At 38.3% G+C, this 19980-nt stretch overlaps 1 protein-coding gene across 12 annotated transcripts in view; it reads right to left on the bottom strand.

The window, feature by feature from the left end:
- The window catches only part of CSNK1G3 (casein kinase 1 gamma 3), a 70477-nt gene that overhangs the window by 33240 nt on the left and 17257 nt on the right, over window positions 1–19980 (bottom strand). For 7 of the 12 annotated variants that reach the window (XM_037373352.1, XM_037373349.1, XM_037373351.1 and 4 more), the window contains exons 3-5: window positions 12914–13263; window positions 9060–9100; window positions 1906–1975 (exon numbers count right to left, since the gene is read on the bottom strand). In XM_037373352.1, coding sequence (XP_037229249.1) covers window positions 1906–1975; window positions 9060–9100; window positions 12914–13091 — 289 coding nt within the window. In that variant the 5' untranslated portion in view covers window positions 13092–13263. Of the gene's footprint in view, window positions 1–1905; window positions 1976–9059; window positions 9101–12913; window positions 13281–19980 lie in introns of those variants that run through there. The other 5 variants (XM_037373353.1, XM_037373355.1, XM_037373346.1 and 2 more) reach the window with 4 other exon arrangements.

Here is a 19980-nt window from a genome sequence, read left to right as displayed (position 1 = left end):
AATTGATGTTGGTACATAAACCTTAAGTGAAAGCTAAATAATGATGTGACCAAAATAAGCTACTTTAAGAACTGTTTTTAATAAGTTCTAGATCCATTCCCCCATATAATTAAAAATGTTTCAAAAAGACCCAAAAAGTACATAAAATGCTTCCTGTTTAAGAACGATGTTTCACATTTTTTTCCTGACAAACACCTACAAGCTACTACACATTCACAAGCATGTTCTGTAAAAAGCACATTTGAGAATAAAGTTACAGATTATAAGCCTCCTTCGCGAGCAGTTTCTCTCTAAAGGAATACAGTTTTGAAATGTTAATGCTTTTTCATGCACGTCAAAAGTACTTTTTATTAAACACAAAGAAGGAATATTCCCAGTTCACAAGTGCTATGTATAAAAATGGACATCTATCATATTTCATGTCTATTTTTATCTTGTTCTTTCAGGGAACAGAGCTATAAAAGATCCCGCAAATTTTTTTTTCACTTATGCATGTCTTCTATCTTCATGGCATTCATGGTACAGAACTGCAAGACTTGTCACAGAAATTAATAATAATTAAAAAAAAATTTAAGTCACAAGGTCATTAGAAAAGGAAGAAGGGATACTGTAAGAATAAGCAAGTAGACAAATAACGGGTGGAGATAAGGGAATACCAAGACAACAAAATTTCAAAATGCTGCTCCTTCCAGCAAGGCTACTAAGATGCTCTGTTAAAAGGTAGCATAAAGTCAGATAATCTGTTGCCCAGTAACATTTTCTTTACTTATTTTCCAGAAGATATTTCTGGAAAATAACATAATTTACTTCCAGAACAATTCATTCACATGTTAATGACTCTCCTTTCTCCCCATGCCACCCCCAAATAAACTGGGATTCTAAAGGTGCTACAGGTATTTTATCCTTTAAACTTCAGGTTATTTCACACTAAGATTGAGTCTGTAGCACAAACTGGAATTAGTAGTTCTTATGAAAAACAGATGTTTTATTTATAGGAAATAATGGCTCTGCTTACAAAATTGAGAAAGAAAAGAGTACTACTCCCTTTTCACCAGTTGTTTCTGAAACCATTTTTTAGTACTCAGTTGCTGTTACTACGCATGTATGCATCCATACATGAGGAGAACAAGTAAAAAAAATGGAAAAACTCACTACATGACCTATGAAGAACTATTATAGGAATTAAAGGAACATTTTCAAGAAAACAGTATCCTACGTTGTTTTCTAGTTTAAACAGCTTCACATCTTGCTAACTGACCTTATAGTTCTGCGAAAGGCACAAACATGTGAGAAGTATTGCTCACCTATAAAAGCAAATAATGGTAACAACTGGATCACTGAGAGGACCATCATAAGAGTACTTATGGGTGTGTGGGCAGAAAGGGGAGAGAAATGAGAAATTCAAATCTCAATCTATATTTAAACTTTTTTTAAAAAATATTTAAAAGGCTTGAAATTATTAAGAAGCAATATATACTGTATCAATGGGAGAAGAGTAAAACTGAGGCTGAAGTTATTTAAATATCATAGCAACTTTAAATAAAAATGTGTGATTAGCAGACTACCAGTTTGGTCATTTGTAGTGTTTATTCAAAAAGAACGCACTGAGAATAGTCTAAGGCTGCTTAGTGTAAGGTATACCCATATGCACACAAAATCTGTGATGCTTAAAAGACTTATTTATAAGTCTTAGGATTTCATAGACACAGTTTAAAGAGTAAAACAAAAAAGCCTTACAATACTAGGAAAATTTATACATTAATCCAGTGATTCATGGGGCTTTTTTCTGCTTTAAGTAACTAGGGGCACTTTACTAAGTAGATTTATACCCCTAAATCAGAAAGCTTTCATCAAAAATTCATCCTTGATAATATCACAGTCAAAATGCATGACGCTGCTTTTTACCTCCAGATCCTAGCTGCTTGTAGAATCTGTATTCCAAATGTAGCTGTGGTGCTCTCGACTTCATTGGCTCCTGATTTAAAAACAAAAACAACATTTAAAACAAAGCCTCTCTGCCAAAGCCTAAAGACTAATATGCTTACCTACTACCCACCAAACGAGCCCTACTGCTTCCAAGCCATGTGGTAATTTTGAATGTTTCTTCCAAAATGACTGGTACTTAAGAAACTAAGAAACCTAAACCTCATTCAGGTGAGACTAGTGCATACAGGGACACTGAGATCTTTTATTGCTCTACAGAACTGGGGTCCAACATGCAAACCCAATCACAGACTCACAATGGAATAGCTAAAAAATAATCTGTCTCTCCAAAGCATATGGGTGATGTGTCTGGCAGCTCTCTAAAGGTAACATTGATATGCATGCAGCTTAAAGGATTGAAAAGACTCTCCACGAACTTACTATACATGATAGATATGTCTTTATAAAAAAAAATTATCCTAGGATCTTTACAAAAAAACCCCAACCAAATCCTTCCACACAAGAATAGCTTAGCAACACCATTCTAAGCTACAAACATGGAATGAAAAAAAAAAAAAAAAGAGCACCAGAGTAAGTTTGTAGTTTAAATCTTTCTTTTCCCGATATATTTTATTAGTTTAATGAAATCTTAGTTCCGTGTTCTACGTATTAGCGTGGCAAGGTCCCAATGAATAAAGTGACATGAGATCCAAGCACTGGAACACACAAGTTGCCTAAATTAAAACCCTAACTTCCTTGATTATTTCCCTTTGCAAATTAAAGCTACTTTATTGTAACATTCTTAAACAATTTCCTAGAGCATCTTTTAGAAGATATGCCTGGTTTCTTGTGATATGCAACACCTTCCAGTGCATCAGTGAGAATCTGGACATTAGCTGGGTATTATTCCTACACAGACCGCACCTACTAGAATTACAGCATGCAACTAAGATTGTTAATACACTTAGCAGTAACTGATACTGCCGGATGTCAATTTTCAAGAAAAGTTTAGGCAAGGCACTCATCTCTTTCCTGACACCATCTTCTCCAGAAGCTAATGGCTTGTTAGCCTGTGTTATTTCCCAGCAGCATAGCTAGGCCATAGAAACTGTAAGCCAATATTCAATCATGAGAAACTTAGTCCTCTTCCTCAACGCACCTCCCTCCAACACTCAGATGTTTCAAATTGCTGCTGCTGCTACAGCCAAAGTCTCTGTCATGGTACATTTTATGCACTTGATTCTGCCAGGATACCAGAAGTTGAGGCCAAATACCAAAGGAGGGCCAACATAACAGTTTCTACAAAGAAAACCCCAGAATTTGATACATACCTCCTATGCTCCTGAGCATTCATTGTAGCTGAACACTGGAATTTTTCACAAAGCAGTGAGCAAGAACTTTCTAAACAAAAGAGGTATTGATCCTTCAAACCTAACTACTAAGCAAGACTAACCAGGCCACCAAAAGGTCCTACTTAAATTTCATATGTTCTCATAAACTGTATTTCCAAGTATTAAAGATTGATACTGCTTAACAAAACACTTCACTGCAAATGTGGGCCTAAGCAAATCAGTGCAACTATCAACCTCCAGTACTCAGCTTTCAGAGGCATAAGTAAATCCATCATGAAGCCTGTTACTGAACCTTTTACAAAACCACAGAAATTAGCTACTAGTTTGCCTGTAGTATTATAAATGTCTGTTATGAAATATACCACTTTCTACATAGTCTCTAAAAAAGCTTGTAATTCTGCCTGCTAAGAGTCCGTAAAACTCTGTATGTCTTCTGAATGTGCTAAGGCAAGACACTGGCTTATGGGCAGTTTGATTCTGTTCAGTCATACCGTTTGTCTTAACTGACATTAATAACAATCACCCCTGAATGTTCTAAGATGCTCCCTTAGTAAAAATGAAAAACAGCTTTTATGTATTGAATGAAATATATAAATTGACCAAAAAAATTGTCCCAGGGAAAAGAAACAGCTTCCAATTTTTGACATACACATCTACAGTTTTTCAAATGAATGCTGCTTGTTCCAGTCGTCAGCAGGAAACTCTTCTGATAAGTCTCCAGACAACAAATTTATAACAGTCAAATAAGTCTACTTGAAAACCACACACAGGCAAAGTCTGAAGTTAAACCCTGCCTAGCAGAGAGACAATTAAATACTTCTACTCCCTCCAGTAGTGTTGAAAAAAGTGTGGTAATATGTATTTATAGCCCATTTATTGGCTGACAGTCTTCTGGAATTGCCTTATTTTGTGAGAAGGCTTAGGTATCTTACCAATTGTTCAGTAACTCCAAACATACAAAGGTAATACAACCTTCTGTTCCACAGAACTTGTGAAAGGGCAAGCACAATATGCTCTTCATGTACTATCTGTCATGTTCCCACACAACCCACTTTGCAGTATGCAGTGAACTACTGATAAATGAGAAAAGATAGATAAGGATGAATCAAGACAAAGGTATGATAAATGTAATCTTCCACCACAATGTAAGAGTGAACAACATACCACTGTAACTATATGTTCATTAATAAGTCTAAAAAGCGTATTCAACAATAAAAAAGGAAACTTCAAATCATGGTTCTTGCTATTTTCATTAATATTTTAGTACCTTTCAGCATCTAAAAATAAGTCTGGCAACACATAACTTAAATCATCATGTTAATCCCAGAGGACTTTGAAGTCAATCTCTTAAAAAAAGAAATTACTTTGTTTACTTTAAACTCAGGTCTTCACTGAAGCATCCTGAGAATACTGTTCCAGGATTTCTGCAATGTTCTAAGAATGACTTTCACTGCACTACTTATATATTCAAGTCTAATTATTTCAAAGTTTCAATATTAAAACCTAGATACTCTGCAGAAGAGCATTTCTGTCTTTATGAGGATGGCAGGCAGACCCTGCAGTCCAAGGAACTAATGTGCAGTTACTAAGCACCAGTTACCTGACCAACAGAAAAGAGCTCCTTAGCTCAGAGAGGTTCCCTGAACCAAGTTTCTTCTCTCCTTTCTTATTTTGTGGGATGCTTACACATTCAAACAAAAGGATAACAACACCCAAAACGTGACATCTGTTTCAAGTTCATAATGTATTTTTGCAATTCTTTTTATGCCAAATACATGGAATAAACTACTACGCAATTTCCAAGATGTACCACTTCCCTTTTAAAAGGTTTTGAGAAAAGTTTACTTAGACTAACCATAAGGTCAGAAGTGATATTAACCCAAAGCACTATTTTTACATTCAGCTATTGCCTGCTTTTCATGTTTAACTCCTACTCAGTGTACCTTCTGTCTCTGCTTCATATTTTCTTAGGTAACAGCAAACAAAAGGTATTTTCAGCAAAAAGCTCTTTAAGAGATAAGGATCTTGTTACAGGAAAAGATCAGTCTACTAGCATTTACTACAGCTGTCTAAAGAGGTTCTGAAATGGGATCATTCTAGACTGTAATAAAAAAACCCTTCCAGACGCAATCTTCTTTATACACACACCCCACTTAAAATTTTAAGTATTCAGCTGTTAAGATTTTAATCATTACTCAATGAATTAAAGATTACAGATTAAAAGTAGTAGTGACTACCTCATAACTTGCTATCTTTCACACAAAAACAAAAAGAAAAATTTACTTATTTCCAGAAGCAGCTCAACCAGAAGTTTCTTTAGTTGGTATCTGGTTAGTGGTTAAGCATCCTGCAGATTTTAAGATTGAGATTGAGATAAATTCAGGCAATGGAGAAGTTTGTCAAAGCAAAAGGGAAGAAGAATGAAGGAGAAAGTACAGCTGAATAGGGAAGTCTAAGTAGTAAAAGTAGTAAATAATAAATGAAGAGGTGAGCCATTCATGTATACCAAATGGTTATTGCTGAAGAACTACCTCATCACAAGAAATCAATCCATACACTAATAGACCAGCGGAAATATACAAATACTACTAGACAGTGCACAACTGCTGAAACCCAGTTCTTAAAGATCCTCATTCCAGTTCTTAGAAAAAAAGTCTCATCTAACCTTTCAAATTTGGGTATGTGCCCCATCAGAACAGGTCATAATGAAAGAAGCCAGATCAAGAGTAATATCCTGGAATTGTGGCTGCTTTACCAGAATAAACATGCATTCACATACATACGTTATACATTAAAATGCATACATTGTATGACCCTCATGCCTCACATAGAATAACTGTTTAAAACATTTCCTTATATAAGTCAGTCCTGAAGTTGCCATAAGCATCGTAAACAGGAACATACTTGTATAGTTTTGTCCATGAGGGAAATAAACTTTTCATTGTGTTGAATTAGTAAGTCAAAACAGTAGCTGTAAAAACCATTTACTTTTAGCATCAGAAGTACTCTTGCAAGCTGCTGTATAAACACAGCCATTATAATTCATGCTCTCAAGAGAAACCCACACAACCTTCCTGCACTACACTATACAGTTACCATTTATATATAAAACATCTGGCATAGGAGATGTTTTGCTGCTCCTAACAAAACAATACATCAACAACAAATGCTACCACAAGGAATACAAATACAATTTTAGGATACTTCTGGAGAGATATTACCCCAACCCTACCTACCAAGGGTAACTGCTCAAACTAGAATAATTACATAATTAAAGTAACACAATTCAGGAGGGCTAAACCTGAACTACAACAGGTGCAAAACAGAGAGGAAGTTATGAGTGCTTCATTTAGGATAACAAAACAAAGACTGAGCATAGGCCTAATCACTGCTCTCAAAGCACAAAAGGAGTAAGTGCCAGAGACAGGAAAAAAACATTAGGCTTACATTTTAAAAGGGAAAGGAGACCAAGCACAACCTAACTAACTGTTACAATGAAGTCCTGACACTGTCTGTAATAGAAGAAAAAACAGAAAAAAAGCAGAATTCAACTGAGTCCCCCAATTTGACACAGCTGCTTTTAACAAACCAAACATTGTGACCCAAGTTCAAAAGAGCTGAATGAGATTACAAAAAAAAAAGAGAACTATGTTCAAAGAATCCACTAGTTCTACCTGCTAATGAATGTGTTTTTACCTTACAGTGATGATGCAAGCTCCAGTGTTGACTTTCACTGATTCCTTACATCTGTAGTTTATTGCAAAGACACTATAGCTTCTCATACCACTGAAGTAAGAGGACAACTTGACAAGTTTAGTACATATCCAGAGTTCTGTAAGCACTAGTAAATTACAGACGTACTGCTCTACACTGGTTCTTTAGTGACTTCAAAGGAGGTTAATAACAGTACTTCAAGCTTTTTGCACAGCTACAAATGAACAGCTGTAAAATTGAGTATTTGGAAACAAGTCAAAGTTGCCACTTAACAGTACCTTTGAAAGTTGAAATGGGCTGAAATAATACACGAGTTTATTAATAAAAACTGTTTTACCAAAACCCACTAATCAGGTTAAAGAGTTCTACTCTACACCGAGTGACTAATGCTCAAAAACATCATCTTGCGAACTATTTCTGAATGTGCAGGTATCAAATGATTAATAAAACTGAATGTATTCTTAGTAGTTTGACTTTAAGACAATTAGAACAGATGACTCATTAATGGTTATTTGATGTTACAAGTTTTTTTGTATGTCCCACTAAGCGCTCCTCCTGTTTAGAAAAGGAATTTCCCAAAGGAAGCACTCACAAGAAATAAACTCAGGAAAACTATAGGAAAGGTAATTCCGGCCAGGGTAGATCATGACCAACGACCCACTAACCTATTGACCACTGACTCAAGAAACACACACACCAGACTCCGAAAGTGGAGGCTGCGCACGCGGACTGCATTCACACAGTGAGCAGGAGGCGCCTGACAAATAGGAAACCAAGGACCAAGGAATGGAAAGTTGTGTCACTTGTAACCAACGAAGGCTGACGGCTTTGCTTGTTGAAAAGTATAGATAGCGTAAAGTTTTGGCAATCAGGGAGCTAGGCATGTGCGGGTTACCACCTTGCTCCCTACTTTGCACAAACCAGATTAAAAGAATAGGAATACTGAAACTTGGTGCATGAACCAGCACTGCACACCAGGTAACAAACCCTCCTACAGTACAACAGCGCTTTATAGCAAACAGCCAGTAAGTAGAAGAACTCAGACTATTTTCAAGTATTATCAGAGATACAGAGTAAATCCAAGGTATTTTAAAGCAAAATTATATCGGGCATGACACACAATAACCACCAGAATTGCATTTGATGCTGCTCTTTCAAATCCTAAGTTAGATATTTTTACATCTGTGGCCATTGAAGTAAATATTTTTCTGAACAAATAGTCACACAAATAATTTTCAAGAGTATATTATATATATTTGTGATTTTTTTAAGATTACCCATCTAAAGCCATGTATTTCTGTTTCGATAGCTTACCTTTCACTTCATCGAAATAGAAATTGACCATACTATGCTGTGAGAAATATTCTGTCCTACTGCAGCAACAAGTTAATGGGAGTCCTAAAATTTCTTCAAGGACAAGTAAAACACTGAACTTAATCATGAAATTCTTTAGCACTAACAGTCATTTACCAAGAAGGTAAAAGTATCCAGAAACAAAATATCAAGTATACGGTGCTGTTCTGAGGTCATTGTTCTGCTTTTTCTGAGTCTTCAGTATTAATAAAATATCCACATTTACCATGTGTGCAAATGAAGGAAACATTTTTCATATCATTGCAAATAAAACGTCTACCAAAACAGATGTGCAAATACCAACGACTACGAATGAAAAACAGTTTGAGGCAGAAATAAGGGTGTTAAAATACAGGCAGGCTGCAGAATTTCTGGAGCTCCTCTGTAGTCATCTGTAGTCAGATTCACATTAAGTTTGGTGTTCCTCTACTTGTTGCACAAAAAAGGAATCTACTAAAGACAACTGCCACATATATCCCTAAAGCAGCCATCAATCACCATCGACAAACACAGACTTAGCCTTGATAATAGTGCAGGAATTAACGCTGCTTTTATTCAGTATGTCCAAAGTATATTATTACATCTATCACTAACTGCCTTCATCTACTCAGTTCAAAACATACATAGCTTAAGGATTTTAATTAAGGAAACCAAACCATTATATAAGAAAAGAAAATTTTGATTAGTTTCTCATCCCAAATCCTTAAAGTAACTTACCAGCTTAATTGCCACATATTCATTTGTGTATAAATTTTTTCCTTGAAAAAAAGAACAAAAACAACAATGTAAGACATTGGCTTTCCTGTTCAAGTAAAATGCCATTTAAACATCAAGGAAGTCTTCAAATGTTTTTGATCTAAGGTGCTAGGTCTTCTGGTAGCAACTTGAAAAAATGTGGCTTTATTAGTCCGATACCATACTCAAACAGAACTTTGTTCTTAAATAGTATAAGAAGTGGCAGTTTCACTGAGAGTTTCAGCTATTTCATCCAAGTTTGCAGCATTTCTATACACTAGAAAAGCTTCAAAATTGGTGAATTACTGTAAAGTGCAATGGGTCATTCTACATTTTCATTTTTATTGCTGAAAACTATTTAAAATTTAATTTAAGATTATCATATGTTTTGGAATACCAGACACTAGTTAGAGTTAGAATTAACTAGGACTAAGGGGGGGGGGGGGGAGGGCAGGCAGGGTGTGTCTCAATTCTCTACATTCTAAGCTTAAAGTTACAACAAACAGGAGAAGAGCATTACTGAGTTAAAATACTTATACCATTTAGAAAATGCATATGCTGCTTTAGAAGTGATTCTGTAACTGGATAAGCATATTTCAACAAGTGTTACTTCAAATAGTATGCAATGATTAAAGGTAGACAAGCTTTATGAAAAAATAAAATTACGTAAATATTAAAATTATGTAAAATTAAAAAAATAGCAGGTAACAGAAAAGTAAATTCTGACACTTCATTTTGCTACAGTCTTTAAAAGAGTGTAGTGTGTATTATTTATAATCACAATTCCACTTCTATCTCTGTAGTATTACTCAGGTCTGGATTTCCCATGTTTAGCTCAGTTTTATTAAAGAAATCAAGCGGGGAAAAGACATGGACCAGGACAAAAGGTTTCCTGTGAAGACAATCACATTTGTAGTCAAAAACTACGATCTCAGGTCCTTATTTTTAAAAATAAAGTACTCTTGCAAAGCTGAAAAAAAGATGTATTACAACTCACATGTCTGGTAAGGGATCAGCTTTACAAGAAACAAGTTGCCTGAAGGCTGTATAATAATAAACACAGAATCACTATGGGCAGCAGGCCCTACTCTGACCACCAAAAGAATGGATAATTCCAAGACCTATCCAGGGACTAGAGTGGAAATCCAGGCATCTTAAACATTTCTTATGAGTATTTGAGTTACATTTTTTACAAAAAATGCACACCATATGAAGTGTCTTTGTGTTCCTGTATGCTATTACAGTCTAGAAGGTATTAAAAGAAACTCTTGCAAAGGCCCTGCACTTTCAGTCTATTCTAACAAATCTAGTTACAGTTAAGTGACTGGATGTTGTGTCCCAGTAGCCAAACATAGTAAGGACAGGCTTATCACTCTGAAGAAACATCAGAAGGTACATTTTAACCTTCCATGTGGTGAGTCATGACAACTGTCTCTTAGAATATGGAAGACAGCAGATTTGACATCGCTGTTGATCTCTCTCTAAACACAGAACAGGTATCGTATAAGGCATCACATGCAGCAGCAACAGACTTTCGTTTACTATCCCATCAGTTTATCTTAATTCAGAAAAGCCTGAAGATTAACAGCTAAATATTCAGAAGAGTTTAGTCCTTTGCAAGTTCATGGTTGCACATCAGAGACATTCATTTGCTAGATACAGCCAATTTACCATTTGATCCCCAAACCACTACAGAAGTCTGGCTCTTCCTTTTTTCTTAGCAGGAAGACTACAATGGCTACTGATTTGTAACTGAATTTTTATCTCCTGAAGCACAGCTTCATAGCTCTTTAAAAACTTTATTCCTCCTTTAAGTCTAAGATTTTTTTAAGACACATGCTCAAAATATATTCCCATTTGCAGAAGTACATAAAAAAAAATAAGTGCTTGTGTACATCTTCATAGGAAGGATACCCACTTGAAGTTACTTGCTGCTGTAGTAGCATAATGCAAAAGTAACTAATCTATATCAGATTCTGTAATACTAGTCTTAATCCCTGCTTTCAGTAACTTACATTTAAAACATCTTACTCCACAAGTAACAATAAATAAGGATTTGAAATATCTACTATTTGTGGAAAACAAAAGCTTGCAGTTGTCCAGGTGGCTGCTGCAGGGTACTACGCTACACTACCATCTTCCTCCTATTTCTGTTACTTGTTTGTCCTACTTCATTTCAGTACTACCAGAGTCAGTCTTAACTACTTGCATTCTGTATTTAGAATGAAATAGATGATGTCACTCTCTATCTGCTGCAAGCAAATGAGTTAATCTGATACTGATCTGAAATAGATAACCAACTCTGTAGGCCATGACTAGTCCAAGATAACAGACAGGAAAAAAAGTTAACTTTATTAGTTTGCAATTGCCTTCAGTAATAAACGTGACGTTAATTATACTAGTCTGATATCTTTCATGGAGAGGTTTAAAAGAAATCATCATTCAAAGTCAGTTTAGACAAGTTTAAGAAAAGCTTTAGACAGAGTTTCAGCCTGATTTGTGAACTGCTGAGGTACATATATAACACTGTAAAGGTCAAAATATATCAATCTTTTTTAACTATCAACAGGAATTAACCAGAGTACCTCTTATTGAGACACTTAACTTCAGTATCCTCAGTCAGAGCTCCAGCAATGTTACCTTTCATCCCTCTACAATATTAATGTACTAAGCTTGTTTACATTCTGACTCAGACTCGATTATGCCCCTAGAAAGCACTGCATTAAAAACATGTTATATAAATGTCTATATAGTCACATTTATAACATGCATTACAACATTGTGTACAAGCACTATATTAAAAACATTGTCTGAAGGACAGTAGTTCTACCAGAGGTAGATGATCAACAGAAACACAGGACCTACACAGCCCACCCTTCTCTCAAACACCCCACTTTCAAATCCATCTATTTTTAAAGAAAAGCATTAACTTAAGCGTTCCACGAATATTGGAGTAAGGTCTTGCCATTAAGTGTCAAGTTACATTTGTTAACACACAGAGGAATCACAGACCTTGAAAACCCTGGCTAATGCTGTCATCATGGAAATTTAAGAGCGCAAAATTAAATATATACTTTTCCAAAAGCACATACCCATCATTTTAGCATCTACTCTAATAAACAGTAAAGTTTCAAGCTTTGCTGCCCAAATTCAAATGCTTCAAAATTCCACAGTCATTCTTAACCTGTCCCTTCTTCACCATTTGATTTTTCAACCATCTGTTCAGCAGGGAACTGACTGAATTACCCATCTCCCAGATTCTCCCTACAGACAGATAGATCCTCGCTGTCCCTGTCCAACAGCAGCTCACTGTTTAGCCTCATTATACTGCTGATGATGAAAAGGAAATGAAGGAATCAAAAAGGTCACTGCTATTAAAACCACTGAAGTGCCTGCTACACGGTCTCAAAGAAACCTCCAAGACCACAGCACTATAAGACAGACCTGTAAGTAGGAGGATGTGTTTCACATACACTTTGCCCCAAGAACATCTGAATGAACTGCTTCAGGAAACCAGCAAAGGTAGCATAATACAATAACCATGAAGTAATTTCCAGCATCTTCAAAGAGACAACTGAATTTAGGACAGCACTGCATACAGTTATGGAACATTTTTAGTCCCAGAAAGTCTCCTGCTGCAGAGATTCTTAGCATGTGATAGAGCTTGTGCTGGCTGGGGTCACACCACAGAAGACATGCAAGACAAATTTAACTTATCCGAAGCTTGGAAGTACTTTGAACAGCTGTCTGACGTGTTCATGTAGTCATTTTTATGGCTAGACTGCACACAATAGCGTTGGGTAATGCAAACTGAAATAAAGGAACAAGGATCTTACCTAAATGTAGCTCTCCAAAATTACCACATCCAATTTTTTTGCCAACTCTGAAGTTAGGGCCAACCATTAACACTCCAGAATTTGATGAACCAGTTCCACATGGATTATGGCCTGACCTCCCACCAGGCCGTGCCATTCTTTCATCTGGCTTGTCCTTGTCTTTCTTCTTATTGTCCATATCAATTTTATGGTACTTCACTTTGATTTCTTCCTCTTTTTAAGTCAGTATAAGCAAACTCCAACAGGACAACGTGACAACGAAAACATCACCAGTGAAGTGCCCAGCTGGTTGCTGTCAATAAGCAGTCAATAGCAACATGTTCATTCCATTCGTGAAGCCTTGGTAGTATCTGTAGTAAAAATACATCTCCAGCATACATCAGCAATATTTACTAGCATTTAAAAAATTCTGTTAATGAACAACAAATTCAGTACAGTAAAATTCTTATACAAAATTACTTCTCCCTTCAATCAGTCATACAATTAAGCTACAATTAATTATAATTGCTTTAGACACCCTCTATGAAAAGCAATACTGTGAAGTTAGAAGTCTCTGATACCAGCACAAATGGCAAAAGATGCTGGAGTGACTGAAAAGACCTAAAAAAACCCTCAAAGCTTAATGCAGCAGATATTTAGAAAAAGCAAAACCTATAAAGCTACTTCCCAAGTAGGCAAACACACTTAAGATGGACATTTAGATATACTCACTGCATCTTATGCCAGCTCTGCAAAAGAAAGCATTTTGTTTTGGGGGTTCCCCCCCCCCCCCCCCCAGTACTATCCGATGATCCAAGGAAATGCTCAAGCTGCACGCTTAATAAAGTCATGGATATTCAAACTTAAAACAAATCCATTATTTTTTCTGAATTCTAATTTTAAATGTACAATTTATAAACTCATGACAAAGACACATCCATTTTCAGTACCTCCTAAAGTCTGAAAATAAAATATATTTATTCTCCCCTGCCTCACTGAATTATGTCATAAATTTGCTTCCCCACTTACCCCTATCCACCATTCAGCACCAATGCCTAGACACCAATTCCAACATGAATTTCAGCAAAAACATGTGAGCTTACTACTGTAACAAAAAATCCCAAGAAATTGTTTATTTTTATCTTGCCCATGACAATAGTGGATGTTGTTTTCTATTTGACAACTGTAGTTTAAAAACCCAAAATTCAGAAGATAGTTGGCTACAACATAGGCAAAAATTCAGGGTGACTTAAATACCTGTTCAAAATTGGTTTGCTGTATTTCCTTCAACATGGGGAATACAGTGCAGTAAACGAGCACATCCTCTGACAAAAAAAACCCCAAACATTTCATGTACTGGAGCCTTGTCCTGGTTTCAGCTGGGACACAATTTTCTTCTTCACAGCCAGTGCAGTGCTGCTCTGGATTTGCTGTGAGAACAATGTTGACAGAACACTGATGTTTTTTTGTTAGGTTAAGTCAAGGACTTTTCAGTTTCTCAGGCCTTGTCATGGAAAAGGCACAAGAAATTGTGAGGGGACAAAGCCAGGACAGCTGAGACAAACTAACCAAGTATGTATTCCATACCATGGGACTCATGCTCACTGCACAAACTGGAAGGGGTTAGCTGACAGCCTCTCAAGGCACTGGCTGGGCATCAGTCAGCAGGTAGTAAGCAACTCCACTGTGCATCACTTGTTTCCTCCCTTTGCTTTGGATTTCATTCCTCTACCCTTCTCTCACCTTTTCATTATAAGAGTTATCACTGTTACCTTATTATTGTTGTTCCATTTTTATTTTATTTCAATTAGTAAATTGCTCTTATCTCAACCCTTTAGTTTTACAGTCCTTTCCAATTCTCCTTGCCATTCCTCTGCTTAACAGGGCAATGAGCAAGCAGCTGTGTGGCACTTAATTACCACCCAGGGCTAAAGCACAACAGTCCTTTTTGGTGCTCACAGGGACATGAAGGGTTGAGATAATGACAGGTTCAACTAGGGTGTGTTAGAATAAAATTGTTGTCAGTGTTCATTGGACTGGATTAATTATCACTGGCCACAATGCTGATTTCTCTGCTCTTAAAGTTGCTGTCCATGGTCTCAGGGTTGAATTATTTAATTGCAGCATGTGCTCCCTATGGTGCTGTTTGTTCTCCTTGGGACCTGGGCTAACGTTATCATAGTGTTGTACTATATAGTACTGGTTTATGATTTGAAAACTCACTGGTCATACAACTAACCTGTCTGCATACTCAGTGTTGTTGTCGCCCCTGTGCATCAGGTGGTATAAGTGAGTAGAACTAATCCATGCTACATCCACTTAGTACTACTTGCCATCCTGGTGGGGAATCCTACGACCAGGATTAGGAGTCCTGCCTCCTGCCAGGTGGAGGACAGGGATAACCAGGTTTACTGAACTGTGTGGATCTGATGGCCTGGCACATCAGACCCACAGGAATATAAAGCTCTACTAAATACTGGTACAGTGTACTCTAATGCCATCAAGCTATGAAGGGGCAGAACTCATTAACGTTTCCACAGTGACAGGGGGATTGCAACAGCTAACTGTATTGGAGGCCAAAATAAACTTGACTGGGAATGAGTGGCAAAAACATCCCATTGTGACTGGCCCAGAAGCTCCACATATCCTTGTCACAGACTCTTAGCAGAAGGTATTTCAAGGATCCAAAATAGTGTCAACAGTGGGCTTTTGTTATAGCTGCCCTGGAAACAGAGACAACTAAGCAGCCGTCTACTTTGTCCAGACTTTCAGAAGACCCTTTTGCGGTGGGGTTACAGAAAAGTGGAAGATTTTAATGATTAATTTAATAAAAAGATAAAAACAAGTGCCAGCTGCTATTACAACAGTGCACCAACAGCAACACCGCACCAGTCGAGACTCCCTCATTCCCATCCATAAGCTGATTTGATGCCTAGAGAGCCAAGGAGTGATCAGCAGGACCCATTCACCCTTTAAAGTGTCCCATATGGCCAGTGCAAAAGTTTAAAGGAGAATGGAGACTAACAGTGGACTATCGTGGCCCAAATAAAGTCACACTGCTGTTGAGTGCTGCCATGTCAGACATGCTAGAACTTCAATACAAATTGGAATCAAAAGGCAGCTAAGTGGCAAGCCACCACTGATACCACAAAAACTTCTTTCTCAATCCCTTTGGCAGCAAAGCGCAGGTCACAGTTTGCCCTCACTTGGAAGGGTGTCCACATACACCTGGAACAGGCTGCCCCAGCAGTGGAAACACAGCCCTACCACCTGCACTGGAACAGGGTGAAGCTCCAGAACACCTGCAATCATTGATGACATCATCGTATGGGGCAACAGAGCAGAAGCAGTTTTTGAGAAAGGGGAGGAAATAGTCCAAGTCATTCTGAAAGCTGGTTTTGCCATAAAACAAAGTCAGGGGACCCACACAGGAGATCCAGGTTTTGGGAATAAAATGGGAATACTGATTTTTAAGAACCCAGTGGGTGTGATCAACAAAATAACAGCTATGCCTCCGCAACTAATAAGAAAGTCAGGCTTTCTTAGGTGTTGACTTTTGGAGAATGCACATTCCAAAGTGATTGTAAGCCCTCTTTGTCATGTCACCTGAAAAAAGAATGATTTTAAATAGGGCCCTGAGTAACAACAAGCCTTTGAACAAATTAAAGGTGAGATAGCTCAAGCAGTAGGCCTTGGGCCAGTTTGGATTGGGCAAGATGTAAAAAATATGCTCTACACTGCAGCCAGGGAGAATGGCCCTACCTGGAGCCTCTGGCAGAAAGCACCAGGGCAGACTCAAGGTTGACCCTTGGTCTCTTGGAGTCTAGGATATAAACAATCTGAGACCTGCCACGCTCCAGCTGAAAAAGATATATTGGCAGCTTATGAAGGGTTCGAGCTGCTTTGGAAGTGGTTGGTGCTGAAGCGTAGTAGCTCCTTCTGGCACTCCAGTTACCAGTGTTGGGCTGGATGTTTAAAAAGGAGGGTTTCCACCACACAACAAGCAACTGATGCTACATGGAGTAAGTGGGTTGCACTGATTAAAACTAGCTCGCATAGGAAGTCCCAGTCATCCAGGAATCTTGGAAACTATTATGGACTGGCCAGAAGGTAGGGATGCAACCACAAGAAGAGGTGACACTTGCTGAAGAAGCCCCACTGTATAATAAAACTGCCAGAACATGAGAAGAAATATGCCTTCTTTACTGATGAGTCCTGTTGTATTGTAGGAAATCAGGTGGAAGGCAGCCATATGGAGTCCCCTATGACTAGTCACAAACTGCTGAAGAAGGTGAATTAAGTCAGTTTGCAGAGGTGAAAGCTATCCAGCTGGCTTTAGATGTTGCTGAATGAGAAAGATGGTCCAATGCTTTAAGTCTATATTGACTCATGGATGGTGGCAAATGCCCTATGGCGGTGATTGCAGCAACGGAAGCAGAGCAGTTGGCAATGCCTAGTAAACCCATCTGAGCTGCCACATTGTGTCAATACATCACTGCCCAGTTGGAGAACCTAGTTGTAGAAGTACATCGTGTAGATTCTCACATACCCAAGAGTAAGGCCACTGAAGAACATCTAAACAATCAATCTTGGCTGCTTGATCTACCTGCTGAAGTGGCTCACATAGATTTGGATTGGCAACATAGAGGTGAATTATTTCTAGCTTGGTGGGCCCATCACACTTCAGGCCATCAAAGAAGAGATGCAACATACCCTACAAAGGCTAGGGAAGAAATAAGAAAACCAGCAATGTAGCACGTTGAGGTAGGACTTCAAGGCCACCATTTAGTACTGAGAAAGAAGGTCTGTACATTTGATGAACCAAGAATGCATACATGTTTTAAGTACCGAAGAAAACAAATTACATCTTAGTTGTTTTCAAGTGAGAAATAACAAGGTAAACAGTCCTAGAATTTTTAGTGGTAGCATACAGGCTTCACGGCAAATAGAAGCAATGCACCGAAGCACAGCATATTACTGCCATCACCAAAGAGTCAAAAAAAGCATAGACAGTTACTAACACAATGCTTCGGTAATCTCAGTAGCAACTGAAGGCCAGACTTCCTGGTTCTTTTCCACATACCAAAGCCTTCGTACTACCAAGCACTGAAATGCCTATCTTGGAACACTGAAAGGCTAGGAAGACACCAACAGTGCATACCAATGATACCAGTGGGCTCCACAACAGAGCACTAGGACTACACAAGGGACTGGGTAGGCAGGCAAACCTGTAGCAATCCAAATTCAGTTTCAGAGTTACTAGGATTCTTAGCTTACAGGTTTTCCATAGCTTCTCTTAACACATATACAATAATTAATCACCTGTCAAGTTAGTTTAAAGTTGCATTCAAATGCATTGCAACTTCATTTTAGGACAGTTCTAGCTCTGTCATTTATTTCAGATTTCCCCATTTTATCTTTGTATTTAACCACCACCTGAGCATAGCATGTAGCCTTCCTTACTAAGCAGAAAACTTACCTACTGCAGACTGAGTTCCGAGGACACTGAGAAGTTGTGATGCATCAGGAGCATGGAATAACACACAGGCAACCAGAAATTCAGTAGCATCACTGAGACAATGGTGATCCCTAAGAAAGCTAGTTTGAGCCAAAGCAAGTCCATCACCAGAAAAGCTTCCAACCACACTGCTTCAACAGATGTAGCAATAAAACAGTACCAGAGAAGCCAAGCTGGAAGCTCAAGGACAGATTATTTAGTATTTATGCAAATCATACTAGCTGCTCTGTGTGCATACTTGTTAGCTACCGGACTTTATCTGGACAAGACACTGAAGCCTTGCCAGCAAGAAAACAATTTGCATAATACGTTTTTTTTAACCCACCCATAATGATCAGAAGATCTTTAACCTGGAAAGCCCAAATCGTAACCAAGCCCACCCCTTAAGAGTATTAAGCTTGAGATGAAGACTTGCAATACCTTTAGAATCTCCATTTTAAGGGTATCTTGTCCACACATCCAAATGCCTTCTCACAATTTAAGTCTAATTTTTTTTATACCAGTTTGAGGCACTATGAGCAGCAGACTGTCTCAGGTCACTATACTGATACTACACTCTTCACCAAGAGAACTTTTCCCTGACTACTCAACACACACATAGAGCCTCAGACGCTGAAGACATCTTAATATATGACACGTCACACTTAAGCAAATACCAAATCAGGCACTCTATTTAGCATCTTGTAAGTTAATGTATTCATTGAAACAGTTGATTTGGAACAGAAATCTGTCAAGGAAACTATTGCCAGTATTTATTCCAGTCTTCACTCTCAGACTGAAGTTACTGAAAGCAGGTAGGTTTTATTTTTTTGAAAAAAACTGAGCTAATTATGAGAAATTTCTTTTTAACCTTTTTTCTTTAGTTGTTTTTCAAGGTGTCCACCCAGCCCCTCTTTCCCCACCCACAAAAGTACAGTGGGAAAAAGACAAGTTGAAAAAGCTCATGGGTCAAGGTCAAGAGAGGATCACTCATTGTGCTATCGCAGTCACAGGCAGACCAGACTGAACTTGGGCAAAATCATTTAATATCAGTTAAGACATGAGAAACAAAGAAAAAACTAAAAACACCTTTACCATGTGTCCCTTTATCCCAGGCTCAACTTCACTCCTTTACTTCCCACTCTACCTCCTCCCCTCAGCCAAGCAGGTCAGGGGGTGTGATCAGGCCCTAACAGCTCCTCTCTGCAGCTCCTCCCTCATGCTCCACCGTGGCATCCCTCCCGTGGGGGACAGCTCTTCAAGAGCTGCTCCAGCATGGGTCCTCACTACTGAGGCACAGCCCTTCAGGAACAGAATGTTCCCACGTGGGTCCCCCGTGGGTCACAAGTCCTGCCAGAAAACCTGCCCCAGTGTGGGCTCTTTCCCACAGGCCTCAGCTCCTGTCAGCAGCCTGCTCTGGCATAGGCTCTCCTTGGGCTGCAGCTTCCTCTGGACATATCCATGCTGCAGCCCATGGAGGATCCCACACTGCCACAGATGGGTATCTGCTCCAGCGTGTTTCTCCATGGGCTGAGAGGCACAGCTTGCCTCACCTTGGTCTCCTCCATAGGCTGCAGGGGAACCTCTGCTC

The sequence above is a fragment of the Falco rusticolus genome, chromosome Z (genome assembly GCF_015220075.1).
Source record: "Falco rusticolus isolate bFalRus1 chromosome Z, bFalRus1.pri, whole genome shotgun sequence".
NCBI lineage: Eukaryota > Metazoa > Chordata > Aves > Falconiformes > Falconidae > Falco > Falco rusticolus.
The sequence above is the reverse complement of the archived record's forward strand: the minus strand, read 5'-3'. Positions and strand labels throughout refer to the sequence as shown.